Source organism: Theropithecus gelada, chromosome 13, assembly GCF_003255815.1.
Source record: "Theropithecus gelada isolate Dixy chromosome 13, Tgel_1.0, whole genome shotgun sequence".
Lineage (NCBI taxonomy): Eukaryota > Metazoa > Chordata > Mammalia > Primates > Cercopithecidae > Theropithecus > Theropithecus gelada.
Genome location: NC_037681.1, coordinates 66,991,113 through 67,013,920, shown reverse-complemented (window position 1 = coordinate 67,013,920; position 22,808 = coordinate 66,991,113). Strand labels below are relative to the sequence as shown.

Here is a 22,808-nt window from a genome sequence, read left to right as displayed (position 1 = left end):
AATAGAACAAAAAAGATACGTTTCACTTTTAAAATAGGATTTCCAACTTCTCTAAAAAATCAGATCTTATGACATCCTAGTCCACATTTTCTAAGGCAGCAGACCAGGGAGGTACTTGCCCCTTTAGACGGGGATGGAAATGAAGGGCTTTTCTTTTTGGAGAAACTGCCACTGGAAACTTTTAGATATGCAGCTTTGAAGCAAATGACTCTTGGGGAGAATCTGACTGCTTTGAAGTAACCTGCCTGCAGATGTTTTAGAAGGAGAAATTCAGTTGTGAATTCTTCATGTAAATTATTTTGGGAGAAAGGTTTCTTCCCCTGCCTGTAGGCATTAGCTTTCTCCAGTCCTGACCAAAGCCTGCTTTGCCAATATGAGTGGAGTTCTTGGAACAAAACTCTATGTGGCCCCTTACTTGTCAGCAACTGAAGCAGAGATGAAGCTTTTCAGGCCCTTCTGATTTCCTCTCCAGGTGTCTCCTGTTACTTCCAGAGCAAATGAACTCTCTCGCCCTTGCCTTGTCTCCCAAGCTTGCCCGCGAGGGAGCAGAGTGCCTGTCCCTGCTTTCTCACACCCTCACCCCAAACTGAGCTGCTCTGTTCTGTGTAGCCAGAGGCCGAATCCTCAGACCTGACACCCAACAGCCCATGGGCCATATCTCTTCCTTCTACTCGCGATGCCTTGTCTTGTGTCCTGGTCCTCACTGTGTACAGGCTCCCTCTGGCTTTTGGCATAGAGTCCAAGACTCCTGCCGCCACTAACCCCAGGCTGATCTTCCTGAGCCCAGGTTTGGCGAAGGTACAGCCATGCTAAGAAGCCTTTGACGGGCTCTTTTGCGTAATGCCCCAAATCTCAGGCAGACATTTCCACCCTTCCCCAGCCGCACCCCAGTGTCTTTCTAGACATTGTCCTCAGCAAGTCTCTTGGCTACTGCCAAACCCACCTGCTCTCCACACCCAGACCTCAGACCCCTTTCCACCAGCAGGCCTTTGCCCGCAGTGTTCTCCCCATCCAGAATGTCTTTCTTTCTGCTTATGATGACAGTCCATCTCTCAGTACCCACCATTAGTACTCCGTCCCTGACTGGCGCCTTGCCCACAGGGCTGCTCCCTCAGCTGAAGTCTGCAGTCACTCCGGCTGTGTCCTTTCCTGCCCCTTATCCCATCCCATTTTGAGTGCCAGATACTTTTCTGCTATTTTAAACCAGGACCCTCTCTGAAACCACAAGACATTGCTTGAAGTTGGGTCTCCATAAAGATGTGATTGATTTTTATTTATTTGGATAAATTCTCCTTAATAAATAATACAACTTTCTACATTTTCCAGGTGACTTGCCTCCAAGTTAAGGTACTACGTTGATGTGCCCTGAAACCTCATTTTCTTGTCTGAGTTTTCCTAAATTGGCTTATGTTCTTTCATTTATCTTCATCTCCTTCCCTCCCTATTGGTGTTCTGTTGTTACCCATGGAAGGTCTCAAACCATCCCCTACCTTGTTTAAACATCTTCAGGTCAACTATACATTATAAAGGGTATTCACATAGGAAGAGAGGAAGTCAAGTTGCCTCTGTTTGCAGATGACATGATTTTATATTTACAAAACTCCATCATCTCAGCCCAAAATCTTCTTGAACTGATAAGCAACTTCAGCAGAGTCTCAGGATACAAAATCAGTGTGCAAAAATCACAAGTATTCCTTTACACCAACAATAGGCAAGCAGAGAGCCAAATCATGAATGAACTCCCATTCACAATCACTACAAAGAGAATAAAATACCTAGGAACACAGCTAACAAGGGATGTGAAGGTTCTCTTCAAGGAGAACTACAAACCACTGTTCAAGGAAATAAGAGAGGACACAAACAAAAGGAAAAACATTCCATCCTCATGGATAGGAAGAACTAATATCATGAAAATAGCCATACTGACCAAAGTAATTTATAGATTCAATGCATTCCCATTAAACTACCATTGACATTCTTCACAGAATTAAAAAAAAAAACCTATTTTAAATTTCATATGGAATCAAAGAAGACCCCATATAGCCAAGACAATCCTAAACAAAAAGAACCAAGCTGGAGGCATCACACTACCTGACTTCAAACTATACTACAAGGCTACAGTAACCAAAACAGCATGGTACTGGTACTAAAACAGACATATAGAGCAATGGAGCAGAGACCTCAGAAATAACATCGCACATCTACAACCATCTGATCTTTGAAAAACCTGACAAAAGCAATGGGGAAAGGATCTCCTATTCAGTAAGTGATACTGGGAAAACTGACTAGCCATATGCAGAAAACTGAAACTGAACCCCTTCCTTACACCTTATGTAAAAATTAACTTGAGATGGATTAAAGACTTAAATGTAAAACCCCAAACCATAAAAACCCTAGAAGAAACCTAGGCAATACAATTTAGGACATAGGAATGGGCAAAGACTTCATGACAAAAATGCCAAAAGCAATTGCAATAAAAGCCAAAATTCACAAATGGGATCTAATTAAACTAAAGAGCTTCTGCACAGCGAAAGAAACTATCATCAGAGTGAACAGGCAACCTACAGAATGGGAGAAAATTTTTGCAATCTACTCATCTGACAAATGCCTAATATCCAGAATTTATGAGGAACTTAAACATACTTACAATAAAAAAAAAAAAAAAAACATCAAAAAGTGGGGAAAGGATATGAACAGACATTTCTCAAAAGAAGACATTTACGTGGCCAACGAACATATGAAAAAAAGCTGAATATCACTGATCTTCAAAGAAGTGCAAATCAAAACCACAATGAGATACCATCTCATGCCAGTCAGAATGGCAATTATTAAAAAGTCAGGAAACGATAGATGCTGGTGAGGCCATAGAGAAATAGGAACACTTTTACACTGTTGGTGGGAATGTCAATTAGTTCAACCATTGTAAGAAGATAGTGTGGCAATTCCTCAAGGATCTAGAATCAGAAATAGCATTTGACCCAGCAATCCAATTACTGGGTATATACCCAAAAGATTATAAATCATTCTACTATAAAGACACATGCACAAGTATGTTTATTGCAACACTATTTATGAAGCAAAGACTTGGAACCAACCCAAATGCCCATCAATGACAGATTGGATAAAGAAAATGTAGTACATACACACCATGGAATACTCTGCAGCCATAAAAAGGAATGCGATCATGTCCTTTGCAGGGACATGGATGAAGCTGGAAGCCATCATCCTCAGCAAAGTAATGCAGGAATAGAAAACCAAACACTGCATGTTCTCACTCATAAGTAGGAGTTGAACATTGAGAACACATGGACACAGGGAGGGGAATATAACACACCAGGGCCTTTTGGGGGTTGGGGGCGAGAGGAGGAAACTTAGAGGATGAGTCAATAAGTGCAGCAGACCACCATGGCACACATATCCTATGTAACAAACCTGCACGTTCTGCCATTATCCTGTTATTTATTTATTTATTTATTTTTTTGAGTTAGAGTCTCGGTCTGTCACCCAGGCTGGAGTGCAATGGTGCAATCTTGGTGCACTGCAACCTCCGCTTCCCGAGTTCAAGCCATTCTCCTACCTCAGCCTCCTAAGTAGCTGGGACTACAGCCGCCCACCACCACGCCCAGCTAATTTTTGTATTTTTAGTAGAGATGCGGTTTTGCCATGATGGCCAGGCTGGTCTTGAACTCCTGACCTCAAATCTGAGGTCACTCCTGATCTGCCTGCCTCGGCCTCCCAAAGTGCTAGGATTATAGGCATGAGCCTCTGTGCCTGGCCCTGTTTTTGTTTTTGTTTTTAGCAGAAGTAAAGAAAAAAAAAACCCAATATATTATAAAAGAGCCCATGATGAGCTTGGAAGGAAGGCTTAGGGATGGGATTCCTTCATTCTCGGCTTTCTTGGAAGTGTCAGTTCCTAAACACCCTACTTTAGTGTGATTACCTGCCCACGGTTCCTCTCCCCCATTCCTCATGGGCTTGGGAGGCAGAGCTGGTGTCTGTTGTGTTCTCTGCTCTATCTCTGGTGTCTGCCCAGTGCTTGACACATAGTAGGTATTCAGTAAGTACTTTTTTTTTTTTGAGACAGGATCTCACTCTGTTGCCCAGGTTGGAGTGCAGTAGGCACAATCCCAGCTCACTGCAGCCTCGACCTCTCAAGCAATCCTCCCACTTCAGCCTCCCAAGTAGCTAGGACAGCTTCTCAAGTAGCTAGGCGCACACCATCATTCCTGGCTAATTAAAAAAAAAGCACAGTTGTAGAGATGGGGTCCCATTATGATGCCCAGGCTGGTCTTGAACTCCTGAGCTCAAGCAGTCCTCTACCTCTGCCTCCCAAAGTGTTGGAATTACAGGCATGAGCCACCTCACTCAGCCAAAAAATACTTTTTGAAAGACAGGGCTGGGCACAGTGGCTCACACCTGTAATCCCAGCACTTGGGGAGGCCAAGGCAGATGGATCACGAGGTCAGGAGATCGAATCATCCTGGCTAACACGGTGAAACTCCGCCTCTACTAAAAATACAAAAAATTAGCCAGGTGTGGTGGTACGCGCCTGTAGTCCCAGATACTTGGGAGGCTGAGGCAGGAGAATCGCTTGAACCCAGGAGGCGGAGGTTGCAGTGAGCCAAGATCGCACCACTGCACTCCAGTCTGGGCAACAGAGTGAGACTCTGTCTCAAAAATAAATAAATAAATAATAAAAGAAAGACAGACAGAAGAGGGGATGCCCCACTTCCCATATACTCAATATTTAAAATCCCCCAAAGGAGTCATTACTCCTCTACATTTTCTCACCCACTTCCTGGGCCCTGTAAGTGGCCCTGTGCTCCCAGCTCTGGAAAGCCCCTTCTCCTCCTTCGTCAGTCTGCAATCTCTAAGTGTCTGGAGGCCCACGTTTGGTCCTGCTTCCCTTTTGCCTAGGGGTAGGAAGCACAACCCGGACACATCTGACCTCAGATTTGCTTACAAATCCTAGCTGGAATGAAGAGCAGTTGCTTCAGGGTCTGAGCAGGGCTCCAGGTTGACAGACACATTTTGCCCACCAAGCACTCCCTGCGGTTGCCTCCTCCATCTCATGGTGCTGTGGATTTGGCACTTCCCCAAGATGCTCACACACTCGTGCAGGCATGGGCCCGAGAAGAGATTTCCCAGCTCACACTTCCTCTAAAGATCCTTCCCAGGCCAGGCAAGGTAGCCCATGGCCATAATCCCAGCGCTTTGGGAGGCCGAGGTGGGAGGATTGCTTGAGCCCAAGAATTTGATGTCAGCCTCAGCATAATGGTGAGACCCATTTCTAAAAATGAAATAAAGACCTTTCCCACGCCCACGAATATACAATCACCAGTTTGGAAATGTCTGCTTCCCAAAGGTCATATGGAGAGGCTTCTGGGATGCTGGCAATGTTCTCTTGATCTGGATGGTGGTTAAAGGATATTTGCCTCGTAATACTCATTAAGCCAGACATTGCTGTTTTATGTACTTGTCTGACTGCATTTTGTATTTCGCAATTTTTAAAAAGGCAAAAAAAAAAAAAAAATCCTCCCATCCCCAAGCCTTTAATCCAATCAATCCATGTTAAAGGAGCATGTATCTGCACTCAGTCCCTGCTAGGGAAGGAGATTCTCATTTTCAAAGAAGTTTCCTAAAGGAAGCAAAAATAACTGGAAAAACAAACACTGAATCCAGCTCTGAGTTGTATCTGGAAAACAGACCATGCTGTCATTTGGAGAAGGAGTCCAGAGATCAAGGAGTGGTGGGGCTTAAACTGGGCCTGAATATATGGATAGGATTTATTAAGTGGAGGGAAACATAGCCAAGACAGCAGCATAAGCCAAAGCTGTTAAGTGGGACTGAGGCTGTGTTTAGGGGGAGGCCCCAGTAGTGAAGGGTTCACGAGAGCCAAGTCTGGCTTGGAGGGCCCTTTCTGCTGTCCCCAGCACAGGCGGAGTGGATGCCACTTACAGTATCCGCCTGCTTCAGCGGTGTAGAAGTGTCTGAGCCCTCGTGCAAGAACAGACATGTGTGTTTCACATTTCTTGGTTTGTTTTGTTGTTTTGCGTAAGTCACAGGCCCATGTGGGCTCATAATCTCTATCCCAGACAGACCGGAAGTTACATCTGCCAGACACATTACATGGGCACACGTGTTCCTGCAGAGGCACTTGCTCAATCCCTGCTTTTTAACTCTGCCCCACCCTGCAGCTGCCTTCATGTGCCAGCACTAATGAGCTATTTAGAAGTGGGGGTGCAGGGAGGGGACACGAGAACTCAGGACTGCAGATTCAGGTGCAAAGGTGTGTGACAGACTGTGAGATGACTTCCACCTCATCCCGTGGAATTCAGGAACTTCCCCCACCATCACAAAGGATATGGCTGGCCACCTGAGACTGTGGGCAAAGGTACCATGAAGTGTTGTGGAGAGGAGGGTCACTAACTCCAGGCAGGGCTGCTAAGTTTGTTACAAAGAGGCAAGACTAGAATATGTTTCCACTTTAGTGAGTGGAAACCTAATCATTCATAGGTATCCTGTACACACAGAACAACTGTGATGAAGAGTGAGGCCTAAATCAGAGGAGACGAGGACAATAATAGTAGTAGTAGTGGTCATGATGATAATAATAACTACCAGACATGCAGATTAACCACGCCTACCATTGTGCTAAACATCTCACTTCTTTCATTTAATCCTTACAATAATCCAATGATGTGGCTGCTATTATTTTTATTATACAGATGAGGAAACTGAGGCCTTGAGAGGTATACTGCTTTGCCAAAGTCATACAAATGGTAAGTGCAGAATCAGGATCTGAATTCTGGCAGTCTGACTGCAGAGCCCACGCCGACGCTGTGGAAGCTGGCGATGCCCATTAGGCCCTATCTGGGCATGAAGAGGATGTCCTCCCTCATGAGCTGGAACACAGCATCCCCTTTTGTGGGTGTGGCTCTCTTAAAGACCATCTGGTGAATTTTGCTTGTGCTGGTTTCTTATTCAACAACCTTCAGATTTGGCTTCACGTGCAACTCACATAGAAGGAAAGGAGGCCATGATCCACCAACACGACAGCTGTATTTTTCATGAGTAAATTAGCAAACTGGCTGCCTGGGTCCCCATGCGTACCTGTTAAGGTGAGCCCACCCCAGAGCTAAAGGCTACCATGTGCCAACTTAACTGAGATTCTGAGTGTGCAAGGATAACCCCGGTCATGGCCCCGGGTGCCAAGGAAATCCCTTTTAGCCTCCTCTTGGCAAACTTGGCCAGCCTTCCCCAGTGACAGCCTGGCTGTTTGGATTCAAGCTGCCCGGTCAGACTGCAAGGGTCATCTGTGTGAAGAAGGAATCAACAGTGCCAGGTTCCAGTGTGCATTCCAAGTTCCACATTCTGTGTGCAGACTCCCAGCGCCAGAGCAAAGACAGGCCCCTGGCAGGAGACTTGTAAGGCTTCACCTAGTGTATTTCTTCCTATATACATGTAACCTGGGGCTTCCTGGACCTTGTACTCTCTCTGCTTTCATTGACAGTGGTTCCTAAAGCTGGTCAGCATCAGGGTTACCCAGGGAGCCTTAAAACACACACACACACACACACACACACACACACACACACACACACACACACACACTATTGACTTGTCTTATTTAGGCACAGAAAATACTTTTGCTACAGTTACAAAAATGCAGGGTTTTTTTTTTTTTTTTTTTTAAAGTGAATCCTAAAGTAATGAATGGAGTGGATGGGCTAAATAAATTTTCTTTCTGACTTCCAATAACGTTTTGTAAGGTCGAACCCAAGGGCTCGGTCTTTGTCACAAACACTGGGTGGTTTTTCCACCAAGCTCGGTAAGTGGTACAGCTTTCTGGGATAGCGTGTGTGTGTGTGTGTGTGTGTGTGTGTGTGTGTGTGTGTGTTTGTATAACAAATGTTTAAGAGTATGGTATGTACTGTTAACTGTATGCACATTACCGTACAGCAGGTCTCTAGAACTTTTTCATCTTGCATCACAAAAACTACATCCATTGAACAGAACCCCATTTCCCCTACACCCACCCCTGGAAACTGTCATTCTATTAATATTTCCTGTTTCCATGAGTTTGATTACTTTAAATATCCCATAAGTGGAATCATGCAGTATTTAATCTTCTATGATGGGCTTATTTTACTTAGAATTATGTCCTCAAAGTCCATCTATGTTGTGACATGTGACAGGATTTTCTTCCTTTTTAAGGCTTTGTAATATTCCACTTTATGTATACACCACATTTTCTTTATCCATCCATCAATAAGCATGTAGATTGTTTCCACTCGGTTATTTTGAATAATGCTTCCCTGAACATTGGTGTGCAAACATTTCTTCAAGATTCTATTTTCAGTTCTTTTGAATAAATACCCAGAAGTGGGATTGCTGGATTATATGGTAATTCTATTTTTAACGTGTTGAATAACCACTATACTGTGTTCCATAGCAGCTGCATCATTTTACATTCCCACCAACCCAGTGCACAGGAGTTCCAGTTTCTGCACATCCTTGCCAACACTTGTTATTTTCTTTTTCTTTCTTCTTTTAAAAAAAATAATGACCATCCTATCAGGAGTAAAGTTATATCTCATTGTGCTTTTGCTTGGCATTTCCTTGATGATTGATATTTAGCACGTGTTTTCCTATGCCTGTTGGCCTTTGTATGTCTTCTTTGGAGAAATGTCTACTCAGGTGTTTTGCCCATTTTAAAATCAAGTTTGTTGTTGTTGCTTTTGCTTTGAGTTGTAAGAGTTCCTTATGTATTCTGGATATTAACTTCTTATGAGATGTACGGTTTGCAAATATTTTTCCCATTCCATTGGTTACCTTTTCACTCTGTGGATTGTTTGATTTGCTGCACAGACACTTAAATGTTACGCAATCTCATTTGTCTATTTTTGCTTTTGTTGTCTGTGCTGTGTCATATGTAAGAAATCATCATCAAGACCAATGTTATGAAGCTTTTCCCGCATGTTTCTTTCTAGGAATTTTACTGTTTCGGGCCTTATGTTTAAGTCTTCAATTTTTAGTTGATTTTTGTGTATGCTTAAAATAAGGGTCCCATTTCATTCTTTTGCATATGGACATCTAGTTTTCCCAACATCATTTCTTGAAGAGACTATCCTTCCCCCATTATGTAGTCTTGGCACCCTTATTGATGATCATTTGATTGTAAATGTGGGGTTTATTTCTGGGCTCTTCATTCTTTTCCATTGGTCTATATATCTAGCTTTATGCCAGTACCATACTGTTTTAATTACTTTAACTTTGTAGTATATTTTGAAGTCAGGAAGTGTGAGACCTCTAGCTTTGTTGTTCTTTCTCAAGATTGTTTTTGGCTATTTGGGGTCCTTTGTGATTCCATATGAATTATAGAATTCTCCCACCCTATTTCTGCAAAAATACCATCAGGATTTTGATGGGGATTGCACAGAATCTGTAGATCATTTCATTAGTATGGACATTTTAACAATATTAATTCTTCCAACATATGAACATGGGATGTCTTTCCATTTATTTGTGTTTTTAACTTCTTTAAGCAATGTTTTATAGTTTTCAGTAAACAAGTATTCTAGTTCCTTGAGGTGTGAAGTTAGGTAACTTATTTGAGAGTTTTTTTTTTTTTTTTTTAAATATAGATGTTACTACTATAAACATTCCTCTTAGAATTGCTTTTGCTGCATCTCATAAGCTTTGGTATGTTGTATTTTCATTTTCATTTGTTCTCAAGATATCTTCTAGTTTTCTTTTTGACTTATTCTTTTAAAAAAATTATTTTTAGAGACAGGGTCTCATTCTGTTGCCCAGAATGGAGTGCAGTGGCACTTCATTAGCTTATTACAGCCTTGCACTCCCAGGTTCAAGCGATTCCTGCCTCAGCCTCCCAAAGTGTTGGGATTATAGGCATGAGCCACTGCACGTGGTCTGACTTATTCTTTAACCCTTGGTTGTTCAAAAATGTGTTGTTTGATTTCCACATATGTGTGAGTTTTCTAATTTTCCTTTGGCTATTGATTTCCAGTTTCATTCCATACAGTTGGAAAAGATACCTGGTGTGATTTCAATCTTCTTAAATTTATTGAGATTTGTTTTATAACCTAACATGTGATCTGTCCTAAAGACTGTTCCATGTGCACTTGAGAAGAATGTGTATTGTGCTTCTGTTGGGTGGAATGCTCTGCATATATGTCTTTAAGGTCCATTTGGTCTATGGTGTTGTTCAAGTTCTCTGTTTCTTTGCTGATTTTCTGTCTGGATATTCTCTCCATTTTGACAGTAGGGTATTGAAATCTCCTACTATTATTGTATTGCTGTCTATTTCTTCCTTTGGTTCTGGCAATGCTTGCTTCATATATTTGGGTGCTCCGATGTTGGATACATATATAAATGTTCTATCCTCCAGGTGAATTGACCCTTTTATCATTATATAATGTCTTTGTCTCTTATGACAGTTCTTGACTTAAAGTCTATTTTGTCTGACATAAGTATGGCCACCCCTGCCCTCTCTTGTTACTTTTGCATGGAATATATTTTTCCATCTTTCACCTTCAGCCTGTATGTGTCCTTAATTTCTTTTTTTTTCTTGAGATGGAGTCTCACTCTGTCACCCAGGCTGGAGTGCAGTGGCACGATCTTGGCTCACTGCAAGCTCTGCCTCCCCGGTTCACACCATTCTCCTGCCTCAGCCTCCTGAATAGCTGGGACTACAGGTGCCCACCACCATGCCTGGCTAATTTTTCTGTATTTTTAGTGTTAGTCAGGATGGTCTCAATCTCCTGACCTCATGATCTGCCCACCTTGGCCTCCCAAAGTGCTGGGATTACAGGCGTAATCCCACACCACGCCCGGTCTGTGTCCTTAATTTCTAAAATTAGTCTCAATAGTAAGCTCTTATTTTGTTAATCCATTCAACCACTCTATATCTTTTGATTGGAACATTTAATCCATTTATATTTAAAGTAATTACTGATAGAGAAAGACTGACTGTTGCCATTTGTTAACTGTTCTTTTGTTTCATGGCTTTTTGACTCTCTTTTCCTCTCTTGCTATCTTCCTTGTGTTTGACTCTCCCACACCTGCCCCCAACCCCCGGTGGCAACATGCTTCAATTCTTTTCACATTTTATTTTCTGTAACCTCCATAAGTATTTTCTTTATGGTAGCTGTGGGCTAACATGAAACATGTTATAATTGTAACCGTCTATTTTAAGCTGATGAATTAACTTCAATCACAAGCAAAAACTCTTTTTTTTACCCCCCAACATTGTTATTGATATCACAAATTACATCTTTTTATATTATGTATCCATTAACAAATTTTTATAGTTATAGTTACTTTTTATAGTTTTGCCTTTTAACTTTTTTTAACAAAAAAGAATTAATTAATTAATTTTGCCTTTTTAAAATTTTATTTTTATGAATGGTAACTACTGCCAGTGCTATAGCTATCTAATAAGAGCATTTTACATTTAATATGAGTCACATGAAAGGCCTCTTTCTATTTTACAAAAAAATTAATTATGAATAGCTGTTTGATACAGCTTTAGCTCAAGCTAAGAAAACAGCGTTCTTTTTTTTTTATTATTATACTTTAAGTTCTAGAGTACATGTGCACAATATGCAGGTTTGTTACATATGTATACAGGTGCCATGTTGGTGTGCTGCACCCATTAACTTGTCATTTACATTAGGTATATCTCCTAATGCTATCCCTCCCTTCTCCCCCTTCCCCACAATAGGCCCCGGTGTGTGATGTTCCCCTTCCTGTGTCCAGGTGATCTCATTGTTCAATTCCCACCTATGAGTGAGAACATGCAGTGTTTGGTTTTCTTGCGATAGTTTGCTGAGAATGATGGTTTCCAGCTACATCCATGTCCCTACAAAGGACACGAACTCATCCTTTTTATGGCTGCATAGTATTCCATGGTGTATATGTGCCACATTTTCTTAATCCAGTCTGTCACTGATGGACATTTGGGTTGATTCCAAGTCTTTGCTATTGTGAATAGTGCCACAATAAACATACGTGTGCATGTGTCCTTACAGCAGCATGATTTATAATCCTTTGGTATATACCCAGTAATGGGATGGCTGGGTCAAATGGTATTTCTAGTTCTAGATCCTCGAGGAATCGCCACACTGTTTTGCACAATGGTTGAACTAGTTTACAGTCCCACCAACAGTGTAAAAGTGTTCCTATTTCTCCACATCCTCTCCAGCACCTGTTGTTTCCTGACTTTTTAATGATTGCCATTCTAACTGGTGTGAGATGGTATCTCATTGTGGTTTTGATTTGCATTTCTCTGATGGCGAGTGATGATGAGCATTTTTTCATGTGTCTGTTGGCTGTATAAATGTCTTCTTTTGAGAAGTGTCTGTTCATATCCTTTGCCCAATTTTTGATGGGGTTGTTTTTTTCTTGTAAATTTCTTTGAGTTCTTTATAGGTTCTGGATATTAGCCCTTTGTCAGATGAGTAGATTGCAAAATTTTTCTCCCATTCTGTAGGTTGCCTGTTCACTCTGATGGTAGTTTCTTTTGCTGTGCAGAAGTTCTTTAGTTTAATTAGATCCCATTTTTCAATTTTGGCTTTTGTTGCCATTGCTTTTGGCGTTTTAGACATGAAGTCCTTGCCCATGCCTATGTCCTGAATGGTATTACCTAGGTTTTCTTCTAGGGTTTTTATGGTTTTAGGTCTAACATTTAAGTCTTTAATCCATCTTGAATTAATTTTCGTATGAGGAGTAAGGAAAAGATCCAGTTTCAGCTTTCTACTTATGGCTAGCCAATTTTCCCAGTACCATTTATTAAATAGGGAATCCTTTCCCCATTTCTTGTTTTTGTCAGGTTTGTCAAAGATCAGATGGTTGTAGATGTGTGGTATTATTTCTGAGGGCTCTGTGCTGTTCCATTGGTCTATATCTCTGTTTTGGTACCAGTACCATGCTGTTTTGGTTACTATAGCCTTGTAATATAGTTTGAAGTCAGGTAGCGTGATGCCTCCAGCTTTGTTCTTTTGGCTTAGTATTGTCTTGGCAATGCAGGCTCTTTTTTGGTTCCATATGAACTTAAAAGTATTTTTTTCCAATTCTGTGAAGAAAGTCATTGGTAGCTTGATGGGGATGGCATTGAATCTATAAATTACCTTGGGCAGTATGGCCATTTTCACAATGTTGATTCTTCCTATCCATGAGCATGGTATGTTCTTCCATTTGTTTGCGTCCTCTTTTGTTTCACTGAGCAGTGGTTTGTAGTTCTCCTTGAAGAGGTCCTTCTCATCCCTTGTAAGTTGGATTCCTAGGTATTTTATTATCTTTGAAGCAATTGTGAATGGGAGTTCACTCATGATTTGGCTCTCTGTCTGTTATTGGTGTATAAGAATGCTTGTGATTTTTGCACATTGATTTTGTATCCTGAGACTTTGCTGAAGTTGCTTATCAGCTTAAGGAGATTTTGGGCTGAGATGATGGGGTTTTCTAAATATACAATCATGTCATCTGCAAATAGGGACAATTTGACTTCTTCTTTTTCTAACTGAATACGCCCTAGCCAGAACTTCCAACACTATCTATGTTGAATAGGAGTGGTGAGAGAGGGCATCCCTGTCTTGTGCCAGTTTTCAAAGGGAATGCTTCTAGTTTTTTCCCATTCAGTATGATGTTGGCTGTGGGTTTGTCATAAATAGCTCTTATTATTTTGAGATACGTTCCATCAATACCGAATTTACTGAGAGTTTTTAGCATGAAGAGCTGTTGAATTTTGTCAACAGCCTTTTCTGGATCTATTGATATAATCATGTCGTTTTTGTCTTTGGTTCTGTTTATATGCTGGATTACATTTATTGATTTGTATATGTTGAACCAGCCTTGCATCCCAGGGATGAAGCCCACTTGATCATGGTGGATAAGCTTTTTGATGTTCTGCTGGATTTGGTTTGCCAGTATTTTATTGAGGATTTTTGCATCAATGTTCATCAGGGATGTTGGTCTAAAATTCTCTTTTTTTGTTGTGTCTCTGCCAGGCTTTGGTATCGGGATGATGTTGGCCTCATAAAATGAGTTAGGGAGGATTCCCTCTTTTTCTATTGATTGGAATAGTTTCAGAAGGAATGGTACCAGCTCCTTCTTGTACCTCTGGTAGAATTCGACTGTGAATCTGTCTGGTCCTGGGCTTTTTTTGGTTGGTAGGCTATTGATTATTGCCTCAATTTCAGAGCCTGCTATTGGTCTATTCAGGGATTCAACTTCTTCCTGGTTTAGTCTTGGGAGAGTGTATATGTCCAGGAATTTATCCATTTCTTCTAGGTTTTCTAGTTTATTTGCGTAGAGGTGTTTATAGTTTTCTCTGATGGTAGTTTGTATTTCTGTGGGGTCAGTGGTGATATTCCCTTTATCATTTTTTATTGCGTCTATTTGATTCCTCTCTCTTTTCTTCTTTATTAGTCTTGCTAGCAGTCTATCAATTTTGTTGATCTTTTAAAAAAACCAGCTCCTGGATTCATTAATTTTTTGAAGGGTTTTTTATGTGTCTATCTCCTTCAGATCTGCTCTGATCTTAGTTATTTCTTGCCTTCTGCTAGCTTTTGAATGTGTTTGCTCTTGCTTCTCTAGTTCTTTTAATTGTGATGTTAGGGTGTCAATTTTAGATCTTTCCTGCTTTCTCTTGTGGGCATTTAGTGCTATAAATTTCCCTCTACATGCTGCTTTAAATGTGTCCCAGAGATTCTGGTATGTTGTATCTTTGTTCTCATTGGTTTCAAAGAACATCTTTATTTCTGCCTTCATTTTGTTATGTACCCAGTAGTCATTCAGGAGCAGGTTGTTCAGTTTCCATGTAGTTGAGTGGTTTTGACTGAGTTTCTTAGTCCTGAGTTCTAGTTTGATTGCACTGTGGTCTGAGAGACAGTTTGTTATAATTTCTGTTCTTTTACATTTGCTGAGGAGTGCTTTACTTCCAACTATGTGGTCAATTTTGGAATAAGTGTGATGTGGTGCTGAGAATAATGTATATTCTGTTGATTTGAGGTGGAGAGTTCTGTAGATGTCTAATAGGTCCACTTGGTACAGAGTTGAGTTCAATTCCTGGATATCCTTGTTAACTTTCTGTCTCATTGTTCTTTCTAATGTTGACAGTGGAGTGTTAAAATTTCCCATTATTATTGTGTGGGAGTCTAAGTCTCTTTGTAAGTCTCTAAGGACTTGCTTTATGAATCTGGGTGCTCCTGTATTGGGTGCATATATATTTAGGATAGTTAGCTCTTCTTGTTGAATTGATCCCTTTACCATTATGTAATGGCCTTCTTTGTCTCTTTTGATCTTTGTTGGTTTAAAGTCTGTTTTATCAGAGACTAGGATTGCAACCCCTGCCTTTTTTTGTTTTCCATTTGCTTGGTAGATCTTCCTCCATCCCTTTATTTTGAGCCTATGTGTGTCTCTGCACGTGAGATGGGTCTCCTGAATACAGCAAACTGATGGGTCTTGACTGTTTATCCAGTTTGTCAGTCTTTGTCTTTCAATTGGACCATTTAGTCCATTTACATTTAAGGTTAATATTGTTATGTGTGAATTTGATCCTGTCATTATGATATTAGCTTGTTGTTTTGCTTGTTAGTTGGTGCAGTTTCTTCCTAGCATTGATGGTCTTTACATTTTGGCATATGTTTGCAATGGCTGGTACCAGTTGTTCCTTTCCATTTTGGCATATTTTCGCAATGGCTGGTACCGGTTGTTCCTTTCCATGCTTCCTTCAGGATCTCTTGTAGGGCAGGCCTGTTGGTGACAAAATCTCTCAGCATTTGCTTGTCTGTAAAGAATTTTATTTCTCCTTCACTTATGAAACTTAGTTTGGCTGGATATGCTATTCTGGGTTGAAACTTCTCTTCTTTAAGAATGTTGAATATTGGCCTCCACTCTCTTCTGGCTTGTAGAGTTTCTGCTGAGAGATCTGCTGTTAGTGTGAAGGGCTTCCCTTTGTGGGTAACCCGACCTTTCTCTCTGACTGCCCTTAACATTTTTTCCTTCATTTCAACTTTGGTGAATCTGACAATTATGTGTCTTGGAGTTGCTCTTCTCAAGGAGTATATTTGTGGTGTTCTCTGTATTTCCTGAATTTGAATGTTGGCCTGCCTTGCTAGGTTGGGGAAGTTCTCCTGCATAATATCCTGCAGAGTGTTTTCCAACTTGGTTCCATTCTCCCTGTCACTTTCAGGTACACCAATCAGACGTAGATTTGGTCTTTTCACGTAATCCCATATTTCTTGGAGGCTTTGTTCATTTCTTTTTACTCTTTTTTCTCTAAACTTCTCATCTCGCTTCATTTCATTCATTTGATCTTCAGTCATTGATACTCTTTCTTCCAGTTGATCGAGTTGGTTACTGAAGCTTGTGCATTTGTCACGTAGTTCTTGTGTCATGGTTTTCATCTCTATCAGTTCGTTTATGGACTTTTCTGCATTGGTTATTCTTGTTATCCATTCTTCCATTCTTTTTTCAAGGTTTTTAGTTTCTTTGCACTGGGTATGTAGTTCTTCCTTTAGCTCTGAGAAGTTTGATCGACTGAAGCCTTCTTTGCTCAGCTCGTCAAAGTCATTTTGCATCTAGCTTTGTTCCGTTGCTGGCGATGAGCTGCGTTCCTTTGGAGGGGGAGATGCGCTCTCGTTTTTTGAATTTCCAGCTTTTCTGCACTGCTTTTTCCCCATCTTTGTGGTTTTATCTGCCTTTGGTCTTTGATGATGGTGACTTACTGATGGGGTTTTGGTGTGGGTGTCCTTTCTCTTTGTTAGTTTTCCTTCTAACAGTCAGGACCCTCAGGTGCAGGTCTGTTGGAGTTTGCTTGAGGTCCACTCCAGACCCTGTTTGCCTGGGTATCAGCAGCAGAGGCTTCAGAAGATAGAATATTGCTGAACAGCAAGTGCTGCTGTCTGATTCTTGCTCTGGAAGCTTTGTCTTAGAGGAGTTCCCAGCCATGTGAGGTGTGAGGCGTCAGTTTGCACCTACTGGGGGATGTCTCCCAGTTAGGCTACTCAGGGGTCAGGGACCCACTTGAGCAGGCAGTCTGTCCTTTCTCAGATCTAAATCTCTGTGCTGGGAGAACCACTGCTCTCTTCAAAGCTGTCAGACCGGGACATTTACATCTAAAGAGGTTTCTGCTGCTTTTTGTTTAGCTATGCCCTGTCCCCAGAGGTGGAGTCTACAGAGGCAGGCAGGCCTCCTTGAGCTGTGGTGGGCTCCACCCAATTCGAGCTTCCCAGTGGTTTTGTTTACCTACTTAAGCCTCAGCAATGGCAGGTTCCCCTCCCCCAGCCTTGCTGCCACCTTGCAGTTAGATCTCAGACTGCTGTGATAGCAATGAGGGAGGCTCCGTGGGCGTGGGACCCTCTGGGCCAGGCGTGGGATATAATCTCCTGGTGTGCCATTTGCTAAGACCCTTGGTAAAGCACAGTATTAGGATGGGAGTTACCCGATTTTCCAGGTGTTGTGTGTCTCAGTTTCCCTTGGCTAGGAAAAGGAATTCCCTTCCCCGTTGTGCTTCCCAGGTGAGGCAATGCTTCGCCCTGCTTCAGCTCTCGCTGGTTGGGCTGCACCCATTGACTAGCACCGACTGTCCGACACACCCCAGTGAGATGAACCCAGTACCTCAGTTGAAAATGCAGAAATCACCCGTCTTCTGTGTCACTCACACTGGGAGCTGGAGGCTGGAGCTGTTCTTATTCAGCCATCTTGGGCGCCCCCCCACCTTTTAACTTCTATACCAGAATTAAAAGTGATTTACATACCACCATTACAGTATTACAGTGTTCTGTATTTGCCAGTATCTTTATCTTTACTAGTGAGCTTTATACTTTCATATGCTGTCTAGTGGCCTTTCGTTTCAAATAGAAGGGTTCCCTTTAGTATATCTTGTAAGGTAGGTCTAGTGGTGATGAACTTCCTCAGCTTTTGTTTATCTAGCAAAATCTTTAGTTTTCTTTCATTTTCAAAGGACAGTTTTTCCAAATATAGTATTCTTGATTAGCAGGGGTTTTTTTTCCCAGCCCTTTGAATATATCATCTTACTCTTTCCTGTACTACAAGATATCTACTGAGAAATCTACTGGTAGTCTTATGGAAGCTCCCTTATATGTGATGAGACTCTTTTCTCTTTCTGCTTTCAAAATTATCTCTGTCTTTGACTTTTGACAATTTGATTATAATGTGTCTTGATAAGGACTTTTTTGGGTTTATCTTAGTTCAAGTCCGTTAGACTTCTTGAATGTGGATAGACATTTCCCTCCCCACATTTGAGAAGTTTTTGGCCATTATTTCTTTAAAAACTTTCTATCCTTTTTTCCCAGCCTTCTTTTGAGACTCCCATAATGCATATATTGGTCTGCTTGATGGTGTCCCATAAGTCTCTTAGGCTTTCTTTACTCTCTCTCATTCTTTTTTTTTTTTTTTTTTGCTCCTTTGACTGGATAATTTCAAATGTTGTATCTTCAAGCTCACTGATCTTTTCCTGTTGAACTCTTCTAGTGAGTTTTTTCAGTTCAGTTATTGTATTCTTCAGCTCCAAAATTTGTTTGGTTCTTTTTCATATTTTCTGTATCTTTTTTGATATTCTCATTTTGTTCATACATCCTTTTCTTGGGCTTGTTGAACATCCCAGGAGCCTTTCAAAGATATGGATCCCCAGACCTTACTGGCAGAGATTCTGATTCAGTAGGTATAGTGTTGGGGCCTTAAAAGCTATATTTTCTTTTTCTTTTTATTTATTTATTTATTTATTGAGACAGAATCTCACTCTTGTCACCCAGGCTGGACTGCAATAGCGCAAGCTCAGCTCACTGGAACCTCCACCTCCCAGGTTCAAGTGATTCTGCTGCCTCAGCTCCCTGAGTAGCCGGGATTACAGGCAGCCACCACCACGCCCAGCTAATTTTTGTATTTTTAGTAGAGATGGGATTTCACCATGTTGGCCAGGTTGGTCTTGAACTATTGGCCTCAGGTGATCCACCCAGCTCGGCCTCCCAAAGTGCTGGGATTACAGGCGTGAGTCACCACGCTAAAAGCTATGTTTCTTAAAGATCCTCCAAGTGGTTCAGATATACATCCAGGTTTGGAAATCACTTCCAGTAAAAAGACCACCTTCAATCTCTCCCCCTTCCCTTATATGAGCTCTAGGGAAGTGGGGAGGTCTAGACTTATATAAAGTTTTGTTTTGTTTTGTTTTTTGAAATGGAGTCTTGCTCTGTCACCAGGCTGGAGTGCAGTGGCGCGATCTCAGCTCACTGCAACCTCTGCCTCCTGAGTTCAAGCGATTCCCCTCCCTCAGCCTCCTGAGTAGCTGGGACTACAGGCACGCGCCACCATGCCTGGCTAATTTTTTTTGTGTTTTAGTAGAGATGGGGTTTCACCATGTTGGCCAGGATGGTCTCTATCTCCTGACCTCATGATCCACCTGCCTTGGCCTCCCAAAGTGCTGAGATCACAGGCATGAGCCACTGTGCCCAGCCATAAAGTTTTTAAATATAAGCTTCTGGGAAGTGAATAGATAATGGATAGAATATGCAGACAGAAAATCAGTAAAGAAACAGAGAACTTGAACAACACTATAGACCAAATGGACCTTACAGCCATATATGCAGAACATTCCACCCAACGGCAGCACAATACACATTCTCCTCAAGTGCACATGGAACATTCTTTAGGATGGATCTCATGCTAGGTTACAAAGCAGATCTCATCTCTCCAAGGTGCCATTTTCTGCTTAGTAGTATTCATTTTCTCTGTATCATTTGAAGGTTCTTACAATCCTCCTACCTCCAGGCAGCCTTTCTGGATTAAATCCTGGCTGACCACGAGTTTCTTAAGACTTTCCCCAACCCTTCTGACCCCAAAATGTGGATATGCTTTCCATTTATGTATTAATTTGGTATTTCCATTCTGTTGGCTTGCTATCTGAGTCTCAGGCCACTGCTCCGTAGAGAGCTTCTGGACTAGGTCTGCCCTAACTGCCTCATTATTATTTGATGACAATGATAGTGAGTGTAGCAGGGATGGAATTCTGGAGGCCTAGGTTCAAGTCTCTGTTCTTCTAGAGTATAAACTTGGATAAATTGTGTTCCCTCTCTGAACCTCAGTTTCCTCATCTGTGAAGTGAGGGGTATATATACAGTCTCTGCAATCCTCCTCTAAAGCCTCTGACTTTCTCTTTCGTCCTCTTGTTCACTGGTATAGCTGAGAAAGTGGAATTCCAGAGACACTCCTGAAATTGTCCTAAGTTAAAGGAGCCAGTGTGCCAGCTCCCTCTCTGCCATCGCCTCTGAGAGCAGCCATGGCCCTGAGTGATGTCGATGTGAAAAAGCAGATTAAGCACATGATGGCTTTCATTGAGCAGGAAGCCAATGAGAAAGCAGAGGAAATCGATGCCAAGGCTGAGGAAGAGTTTAACATTGAGAAAGGACGCCTTGTGCAAACCCAACGACTGAAGATTATGGAGTATTATGAGAAAAAGGAGAAGCAGATAGAGCAGCAGAAGAAAATCCAGATGTCCACCATGAGGAATCAGGCAAGGCTGAAAGTCCTGGGAGCCCGAGATGACCTCATCTCGGATTTGCTCAGTGAGGCGAAGCTGAGACTCAGCCGGATTGTGGAGAACCCAGAGGTCTACCAGGGGCTTCTGGATAAACTGGTGCTCCAGGGTCTGCTCCGACTGCTGGAACCTGTGATGATTGTGCGCTGCCGGCCACAGGACCTCCTCCTGGTGGAGGCTGCTGTGCAAAAAGCCATCCCCGAATACATGACAATTTCCCAAAAACATGTGGAGGTCCAGATTGATCAAGAGGCATACCTGGCTGTGAATGCAGCTGGAGGTGTGGAGGTCTACAGTGGCAATCAGAGAATAAAGGTTTCAAATACCTTGGAAAGCCGACTGGATCTCTCAGCGAAGGAAAAGATGCCAGAAATACGAATGGCCTTGTTTGGTGCTAACGCCAACAGAAAGTTCTTTATATAAGCCTCTGGGAAGTGAAGCTAGTGTTGAACCACTAAACCACGAAAGTTTAAGTTTTGGGGGGAAAAGAAACTAGTAGTGTTTCCTCCTCTTTGATGCTCTGATATTGTTCTGTTTTTCTTCATGAAATACCCCTTGGATGGCTAAAGTGTTAACTTTGAAATAAAGCCCAAATTAATGCTCAGAATTCAAATTCCAATTCATCCATCCATGCCACAGCTTCTGGTCCATTCTGCAGTCTGGGATGAAGGGAGTGATGACATCTGCTCTTCAGCTTGGCCTCAGGTGGTGAATATGTGAGATGTGAATAGTGTTCTCGGCCTGTGGATCTGGGTGCTCTAGTTTAATATGCATATGAAGTGTGTTTTTCTTCCTTTGTTTCAGCTTCAGTACCCAAACTGATGTTATTTAATGAGGTCTAGAGGTTTTCCTCACATGTCCAGAATCAACTTAATGGGCATCCAACCAGCACAGTCACACAGGGACCCATGCTCCGAAGGGCCCAGCACCTGGGGTTTAGTGATCTGTATTTGCTGCCCTGAAATTCCTAATTTCATCTTTGAATGTGTGTTTTGTAAGTGACATTGATGGAACATTGGGGCATGTGCCAGGGGTTTGGAGCCTTGGCTCACGCATGGTACTGACTCCCAAAGTCTACCTACCTTCTTTGGATGGGTTGTTGGCTAACCATTTCCCAGTCCTCTGGTGCCCTGAGGCCCAGCCTTCCTCCACCTCACCCAGTGAGCATTGCTTCCCTCGGCCCCTAGCGGGGGCCTGGTGTACATGCAGGGAGGGTCAGAATGGGGTTTCATGCTCTGTGGAGTTTCAGGGCCAGAAATCCCTGCCCAAGGCTGGCAGCTCCGTGGCATATTCAGTAGACAACTTGGGGGAAGGGGTGAGTCTCTTACCCACCAGATACTGAGCCCGTCCTGGTGTAGAGGTTTAAAGACCCTAGGAGTTACTGTCCGCTATAGGGCAGCCTGCCCACTGGAAGGAGAGATGCCAGCTCAGCTTCCCTGATCCTGACCCAGGCCCACACTGGTGGCTAGTGGGAAGGGGGACCCAACCACTGCCAAACTTGCCGCACCAGAGTCTTAGGGCAGGACCCTCAGGAGCTTGTAAATGTCTGCACTTGGCCTGCAAAGTATCCCTGTGCCTGGCAGCGTCCTCCCTTGGACAGTTCAGTGCCTGGGGGAACTTGGATGCATCTTTTCTGGCCAGTGTGAGGCACTTTCTGGGAGGAGCCAAGAAATACAGATTATATAATTTTTGTGACTTGGCATGTAGGCATTGCACAATAGAAAAGTAAATGGTAGAATTCATGCTAATAATTTAAACTTGAAATGGTAGAATTCATGCTAATAATTTAAATTTTCTTCACTTAAAAAGACATTAAATAGCAAGTAAACACTATGAAAAGTCAAGAAGAGACTACAGAAGAAAGAAAAAAGCTTTATACTTTAGTGCCGTTCATGGCACTTCTTTCCTGCTTTTTGAACAAAGAATCTCACCTTTTCTTTCTTTTTCTTCTTTCTTCTTCTTCTTCTTTCTTCCTTTCTTCTTCTTCTGTCTTCTTCTCCTTCTCCTTCTCTTTCTCCTTCTTCTTCTTCTTTTTTGAGATGGAGTTTCTCTCCTGTTGCCCAGGCTAGAGTGCAATGGCACAATAGTGGCTCACTGCAAACTCCGCCTCTTGGGTTCAAGTGATTCTCCTGCCTCAGTCTTACAGGCTCATGCCACTATACCCGGCTAATTTTGTATTTTCAATAGACACGAGGTTTCACTATATTGGCCAGGCTGGTCTCGAACTCCTGAC

At 42.2% G+C, this 22,808-nt stretch overlaps 1 protein-coding gene across 1 annotated transcript; it reads left to right on the top strand.

Annotated features, from left to right (window-relative positions):
* Positions 1–6,338: 6,338 nt before the first annotated feature.
* Positions 6,339–21,182, top strand: ATP6V1E2 (ATPase H+ transporting V1 subunit E2). Its single transcript, XM_025354363.1, has 2 exons — positions 6,339–7,427; positions 20,221–21,182. Exon 2 carries the CDS (start codon positions 20,318–20,320, stop codon positions 20,996–20,998), a length of 681 nt encoding a protein of 226 aa, XP_025210148.1. The 5' UTR covers positions 6,339–7,427; positions 20,221–20,317; the 3' UTR covers positions 20,999–21,182.
* Positions 21,183–22,808: the final 1,626 nt, after the last annotated feature.